Source organism: Heptranchias perlo, chromosome 27 (genome assembly GCF_035084215.1).
Source record: "Heptranchias perlo isolate sHepPer1 chromosome 27, sHepPer1.hap1, whole genome shotgun sequence".
Lineage (NCBI taxonomy): Eukaryota > Metazoa > Chordata > Chondrichthyes > Hexanchiformes > Hexanchidae > Heptranchias > Heptranchias perlo.
Window position 1 is genome coordinate 3,688,154 of NC_090351.1, and position 8,419 is coordinate 3,696,572.

Genomic DNA, 8,419 nt, shown 5'->3' on the forward strand with positions numbered 1-8,419 from the left:
CTCAACTCTTTCCCGCCCGATCCCCATATCCCTTGATCCCCCTAGAGTTCAAATATCTATCGCTCTCAGCCTTGAATATATTCAATGACTCAGCATCCACAGCCCTCTGGGGTAGAGAATTCCAAAGATTCACAACCCTCTGAGTGAAGAAATTCATCCTTATCTTAGTCCTAAATGGCCGACCCCTTATCCTGAGACTATGACCTCTAGTTCTAGACTCTCCAGACAGGGGAAACAGCCTCTCGGCATCTACCCCGTCAAGCCCTCTAAGAATTTTAAACGTTTCAATGAGATCATCTCTCATTCTTCTAAACTCCAGAGAGTATAGGCCCATTCTACTCAATCTCTCCTCATAGGATAACCCTCTCATCCCAGGAATCAATCTAGTGAACCTTTGTTACACTGGTGAATGAGCAGGCACTCCCACACAAACCATTACCATTTCTCCCTTTCGAATTTTGAAATCCTGTTTATTGGGGATTTCTGTCACAAACTGAAATGAAAGTGAAAGTTTATTTTTGTTTCCCAGCACAGTCGGCTGTAAATTACCCGGGATCTCCGGCAGCAACTGGAAATCCCGGACCCTCCTTTATTATTCGCCCAGAAACGTCGTCTTTATCCCCAGATATTAACCAATAATTGATAACCATTGATTAAAAATCAAACTTCCAGCAGAGGTAACCCACTGTATCCAGTCCCAGAGGAGGACGGTGAGGGTCTAACCCACTGTATCCAGTCCCAGAGGAGGACGGTGAGTATCTAACCCAGTGTACCCAGTCCCAGAGGAGGACGGTGAGGGTCTAACTCACTGTATCCAGTCCCAGAGGAGGGCGGTGAGGGTCTAACCCACTTACCCTGTCCCAGAGGAGGATGGTGAGTATCTAACCCAGTGTTTCCAGTCCCAGAGGAGGACGGTGAGGGTCTAACCCACTGTATCCAGTCCCAGAGGAGGACAGTGAGTATCTAACCCAGTGTTTCCAGTCCCAGAGGAGGACGGTGAGGGTCTAACCCACTTACCCTGTCCCAGAGGAGGACGGTGAGGGTCTAACCCACTTACCCTGTCCCAGAGGAGGACAGTGAGTATCTAACCCAGTGTTTCCAGTCCCAGAGGAGGACGGTGAGTATCTAACCCAGTTGGATCAACCAAAATGCAGAAATTACTAAAATGAGACTAAAGTGAGAAGTTTGTGGGTAATTTGCAGCATCACCACCTGGGTCTAATCTGGGGGTACTGAATCTCCCGTCTGATCTAGAACACGCCCGATTATCATCCTGATTTCTACAACGGACGATCGTTCAGATTGGCCAGATTACCATCCAGGCGCTGAAGGTTTTGAGTTTTGCCCCAAATCCCCTACGTTGATTCACACTCCATCCAGGGTGATGAACATTCAGAATTTGTCAAACGTACCTGGGAATCATAGAAGAAGATAATGATGGCGGCCGTAACTTCAATCAAAAGGATCAGGAGGAGCAAAATGAAGAACTAGAGATAGAGGACAAAGAAACAGGGCAGTGAGTGACAGTCGGCAACCCCCTCCCACACCAGCTCACCACCTCACCACACACAGAGCGGGCACAGCCCCCCTCCCACACCAGCTCACCACCTCACTACACACAGAGCGGGCACAGCCCCCCTCCCTCACCAGCTCACCACCTCACTACACACAGAGCGGGCACAGCCCCCCTCCCTCACCAGCTCACCACCTCACTACACACAGAGCGGGCACAGCCCCCCTCCCTCACCAGCTCACCACCTCACTACACACAGAGCGGGCACAGCCCCCCTCCCACACCAGCTCACCACCTCACTACACACAGAGCGGGCACAGCCCCCCTCCCTCACCAGCTCACCACCTCACTACACACAGAGCGGGCACAGCCCCCCTCCCTCACCAGCTCACCACCTCACTACACACAGAGCGGGCACAGCCCCCCTCCCTCACCAGCTCACCACCTCACTACACACAGAGCGGGCACAGCCCCCCTCCCTCACCAGCTCACCACCTCACTACACACAGAGCAGGCACAGCCTCCCTCCCAATCCAGCTCACCACCTCACTACACACAGAGCGGGCACAGCCCCCCTCCCTCACCAGCTCACCACCTCACTACACACAGAGCGGGCACAGCCCCCCTCCCTCACCAGCTCACCACCTCACTACACACAGAGCGGGCACAGCCCCCCTCCCTCACCAGCTCACCACCTCACTACACACAGAGCGGGCACAGCCTCCCTCCCAATCCAGCTCACCACCTCACTACACACAGAGCGGGCACAGCCCCCCTCCCTCACCAGCTCACCACCTCACTACACACAGAGCGGGCACAGCCCCCCTCCCTCACCAGCTCACCACCTCACTACACACAGAGCGGGCACAGCCCCCCTCCCTCACCAGCTCACCACCTCACTACACACAGAGCGGGCACAGCCCCCCTCCCTCACCAGCTCACCACCTCACTACACACAGAGCGGGCACAGCCCCCCTCCCTCACCAGCTCACCACCTCACTACACACAGAGCGGGCACAGCCCCCCTCCCTCACCAGCTCACCACCTCACTACACACAGAGCGGGCACAGCCCCCCTCCCTCACCAGCTCACCACCTCACTACACACAGAGCGGGCACAGCCCCCCTCCCTCACCAGCTCACCACCTCACTACACACAGAGCGGGCACAGCCCCCCTCCCTCACCAGCTCACCACCTCACTACACACAGAGCGGGCACAGCCCCCCTCCCTCACCAGCTCACCACCTCACTACACACAGAGCGGGCACAGCCCCCCTCCCTCACCAGCTCACCACCTCACTACACACAGAGCGGGCACAGCCCCCCTCCCTCACCAGCTCACCACCTCACTACACACAGAGCGGGCACAGCCCCCCTCCCTCACCAGCTCACCACCTCACTACACACAGAGCGGGCACAGCCCCCCTCCCTCACCAGCTCACCACCTCACTACACACAGAGCGGGCACAGCCCCCCTCCCACACCAGCTCACCACCTCACTACACACAGAGCGGGCACAGCCCCCCTCCCTCACCAGCTCACCACCTCACTACACACAGAGCGGGCACAGCCCCCCTCCCTCACCAGCTCACCACCTCACTACACACAGAGCGGGCACAGCCCCCCTCCCTCACCAGCTCACCACCTCACTACACACAGAGCGGGCACAGCCCCCCTCCCTCACCAGCTCACCACCTCACTACACACAGAGCGGGCACAGCCCCCCTCCCTCACCAGCTCACCACCTCACTACACACAGAGCGGGCACAGCCCCCCTCCCTCACCAGCTCACCACCTCACTACACACAGAGCGGGCACAGCCCCCCTCCCTCACCAGCTCACCACCTCACTACACACAGAGCGGGCACAGCCCCCCTCCCTCACCAGCTCACCACCTCACTACACACAGAGCGGGCACAGCCCCCCTCCCTCACCAGCTCACCACCTCACTACACACAGAGCGGGCACAGCCCCCCTCCCTCACCAGCTCACCACCTCACTACACACAGAGCGGGCACAGCCCCCCTCCCTCACCAGCTCAACACCTCACTACACACAGAGCGGGCACAGCCCCCCTCCCTCACCAGCTCACCACCTCACTACACACAGAGCGGGCACAGCCCCCCTCCCAATCCAGCTCACCACCTCACTACACACAGAGCGGGCACAGCCCCCCTCCTTCACCAGCTCACCACCTCACTACACACAGAGCGGGCACAGCCCCCCTCCCTCACCAGCTCACCACCTCACTACACACAGAGCGGGCACAGCCCCCCTCCCAATCCAGCTCACCACCTCACTACACACAGAGCAGGCACAGCCCCCCTCCCAATCCAGCTCACCACCTCACTACACACAGAGCGGGCACAGCCCCCCTCCCTCACCAGCTCACCACCTCACTACACACAGAGCGGGCACAGCCCCCCTCCCTCACCAGCTCACCACCTCACTACACACAGAGCGGGCACAGCCCCCCTCCCTCACCAGCTCACCACCTCACTACACACAGAGCGGGCACAGCCCCCCTCCCTCACCAGCTCACCACCTCACTACACACAGAGCGGGCACAGCCCCCCTCCCTCACCAGCTCACCACCTCACTACACACAGAGCGGGCACAGCCTCCCTCCCAATCCAGCTCACCACCTCACTACACACAGAGCGGGCACAGCCCCCCTCCCTCACCAGCTCACCACCTCACTACACACAGAGCGGGCACAGCCCCCCTCCCAATCCAGCTCACCACCTCACTACACACAGAGCGGGCACAGCCCCCCTCCCTCACCAGCTCACCACCTCACTACACACAGAGCGGGCACAGGCCCCCTCCCAATCCAGCTCACCACCTCACTACACACAGAGCGGGCACAGCCCCCCTCCCTCACCAGCTCACCACCTCACTACACACAGAGCGGGCACAGCCCCCCTCCCTCACCAGCTCACCACCTCACTACACACAGAGCGGGCACAGCCCCCCTCCCTCACCAGCTCACCACCTCACTACACACAGAGCGGGCACAGCCCCCCTCCCTCACCAGCTCACCACCTCACTACACACAGAGCGGGCACAGCCCCCCTCCCTCACCAGCTCACCACCTCACTACACACAGAGCGGGCACAGCCCCCCTCCCTCACCAGCTCACCACCTCACTCCACACAGAGCGGGCACAGCCCCCCTCCCTCACCAGCTCACCACCTCACTACACACAGAGCGGGCACAGCCCCCCTCCCTCACCAGCTCACCACCTCACTACACACAGAGCGGGCACAGCCCCCCTCCCTCACCAGCTCACCACCTCACTACACACAGAGCGGGCACAGCCCCCCTCCCTCACCAGCTCACCACCTCACTACACACAGAGCGGGCACAGCCCCCCTCCCTCACCAGCTCACCACCTCACTACACACAGAGCGGGCACAGCCCCCCTCCCTCACCAGCTCACCACCTCACTACACACAGAGCGGGCACAGCCCCCCTCCCTCACCAGCTCACCACCTCACTACACACAGAGCGGGCACAGCCCCCCTCCCTCACCAGCTCACCACCTCACTACACACAGAGCGGGCACAGCCCCCCTCCCTCACCAGCTCACCACCTCACTACACACAGAGCGGGCACAGCCCCCCTCCCTCACCAGCTCACCACCTCACTACACACAGAGCGGGCACAGCCCCCCTCCCTCACCAGCTCACCACCTCACTACACACAGAGCGGGCACAGCCCCCCTCCCTCACCAGCTCACCACCTCACTACACACAGAGCGGGCACAGCCCCCCTCCCTCACCAGCTCACCACCTCACTACACACAGAGCGGGCACAGCCCCCCTCCCTCACCAGCTCACCACCTCACTACACACAGAGCGGGCACAGCCCCCCTCCCTCACCAGCTCACCACCTCACTACACACAGAGCGGGCACAGCCCCCCTCCCTCACCAGCTCACCACCTCACTACACACAGAGCGGGCACAGCCCCCCTCCCTCACCAGCTCACCACCTCACTACACACAGAGCGGGCACAGCCCCCCTCCCTCACCAGCTCACCACCTCACTACACACAGAGCGGGCACAGCCCCCCTCCCTCACCAGCTCACCACCTCACTACACACAGAGCGGGCACAGCCCCCCTCCCTCACCAGCTCACCACCTCACTACACACAGAGCGGGCACAGCCTCCCTCCCAATCCAGCTCACCACCTCACTACACACAGAGCGGGCACAGCCCCCCTCCCTCACCAGCTCACCACCTCACTACACACAGAGCGGGCACAGCCCCCCTCCCTCACCAGCTCACCACCTCACTACACACAGAGCGGGCACAGCCCCCCTCCCTCACCAGCTCACCACCTCACTACACACAGAGCGGGCACAGCCTCCCTCCCAATCCAGCTCACCACCTCACTACACACAGAGCGGGCACAGCCCCCCTCCCTCACCAGCTCACCACCTCACTACACACAGAGCGGGCACAGCCCCCCTCCCTCACCAGCTCACCACCTCACTACACACAGAGCGGGCACAGCCCCCCTCCCTCACCAGCTCACCACCTCACTACACACAGAGCGGGCACAGCCCCCCTCCCTCACCAGCTCACCACCTCACTACACACAGAGCGGGCACAGCCCCCCTCCCTCACCAGCTCACCACCTCACTACACACAGAGCGGGCACAGCCCCCCTCCCTCACCAGCTCACCACCTCACTACACACAGAGCGGGCACAGCCCCCCTCCCTCACCAGCTCACCACCTCACTACACACAGAGCGGGCACAGCCCCCCTCCCTCACCAGCTCACCACCTCACTACACACAGAGCGGGCACAGCCCCCCTCCCTCACCAGCTCACCACCTCACTACACACAGAGCGGGCACAGCCCCCCTCCCTCACCAGCTCACCACCTCACTACACACAGAGCGGGCACAGCCCCCCTCCCTCACCAGCTCACCACCTCACTACACACAGAGCGGGCACAGCCCCCCTCCCACACCAGCTCACCACCTCACTACACACAGAGCGGGCACAGCCCCCCTCCCTCACCAGCTCACCACCTCACTACACACAGAGCGGGCACAGCCCCCCTCCCTCACCAGCTCACCACCTCACTACACACAGAGCGGGCACAGCCCCCCTCCCTCACCAGCTCACCACCTCACTACACACAGAGCGGGCACAGCCCCCCTCCCTCACCAGCTCACCACCTCACTACACACAGAGCGGGCACAGCCCCCCTCCCTCACCAGCTCACCACCTCACTACACACAGAGCGGGCACAGCCCCCCTCCCTCACCAGCTCACCACCTCACTACACACAGAGCGGGCACAGCCCCCCTCCCTCACCAGCTCACCACCTCACTACACACAGAGCGGGCACAGCCCCCCTCCCTCACCAGCTCACCACCTCACTACACACAGAGCGGGCACAGCCCCCCTCCCTCACCAGCTCAACACCTCACTACACACAGAGCGGGCACAGCCCCCCTCCCTCACCAGCTCACCACCTCACTACACACAGAGCGGGCACAGCCCCCCTCCCAATCCAGCTCACCACCTCACTACACACAGAGCGGGCACAGCCCCCCTCCTTCACCAGCTCACCACCTCACTACACACAGAGCGGGCACAGCCCCCCTCCCTCACCAGCTCACCACCTCACTACACACAGAGCGGGCACAGCCCCCCTCCCAATCCAGCTCACCACCTCACTACACACAGAGCAGGCACAGCCCCCCTCCCAATCCAGCTCACCACCTCACTACACACAGAGCGGGCACAGCCCCCCTCCCTCACCAGCTCACCACCTCACTACACACAGAGCGGGCACAGCCCCCCTCCCTCACCAGCTCACCACCTCACTACACACAGAGCGGGCACAGCCCCCCTCCCTCACCAGCTCACCACCTCACTACACACAGAGCGGGCACAGCCCCCCTCCCTCACCAGCTCACCACCTCACTACACACAGAGCGGGCACAGCCCCCCTCCCTCACCAGCTCACCACCTCACTACACACAGAGCGGGCACAGCCCCCCTCCCTCACCAGCTCACCACCTCACTACACACAGAGCGGGCACAGCCCCCTCCCTCACCAGCTCACCACCTCACTACACACAGAGCGGGCACAGCCCCCCTCCCAATCCAGCTCACCACCTCACTACACACAGAGCGGGCACAGCCCCCCTCCCTCACCAGCTCACCACCTCACTACACACAGAGCGGGCACAGCCCCCCTCCCTCACCAGCTCACCACCTCACTACACACAGAGCGGGCACAGCCCCCCTCCCACACCAGCTCACCACCTCACTACACACAGAGCGGGCACAGCCCCCCTCCCTCACCAGCTCACCACCTCACTACACACAGAGCGGGCACAGCCCCCCTCCCTCACCAGCTCACCACCTCACTACACACAGAGCGGGCACAGCCCCCCTCCCTCACCAGCTCACCACCTCACTACACACAGAGCGGGCACAGCCCCCCTCCCTCACCAGCTCACCACCTCACTACACACAGAGCGGGCACAGCCCCCCTCCCTCACCAGCTCACCACCTCACTACACACAGAGCGGGCACAGCCCCCCTCCCTCACCAGCTCACCACCTCACTACACACAGAGCGGGCACAGCCCCCCTCCCTCACCAGCTCACCACCTCACTCCACACAGAGCGGGCACAGCCCCCCTCCCTCACCAGCTCACCACCTCACTACACACAGAGCGGGCACAGCCCCCCTCCCTCACCAGCTCACCACCTCACTACACACAGAGCGGGCACAGCCCCCCTCCCTCACCAGCTCACCACCTCACTACACACAGAGCGGGCACAGCCCCCCTCCCTCACCAGCTCACCACCTCACTACACACAGAGCGGGCACAGCCCCCCTCCCTCACCAGCTCACCACCTCACTACACACA

At 62.3% G+C, this 8,419-nt stretch overlaps 1 protein-coding gene across 2 annotated transcripts in view; it reads right to left on the minus strand.

Annotated features, from left to right (window-relative positions):
• Positions 1–8,419, minus strand: part of LOC137344347 (leukocyte surface antigen CD53-like) — a 47,975-nt gene that overhangs the window by 6,981 nt on the left and 32,575 nt on the right. For both annotated transcript variants that reach the window (XM_068007223.1, XM_068007224.1), the window contains exon 4: positions 1,412–1,486. In XM_068007223.1, the coding sequence (XP_067863324.1) occupies positions 1,412–1,486 (75 nt within the window). The remainder of the gene's footprint in view (positions 1–1,411; positions 1,487–8,419) is intronic.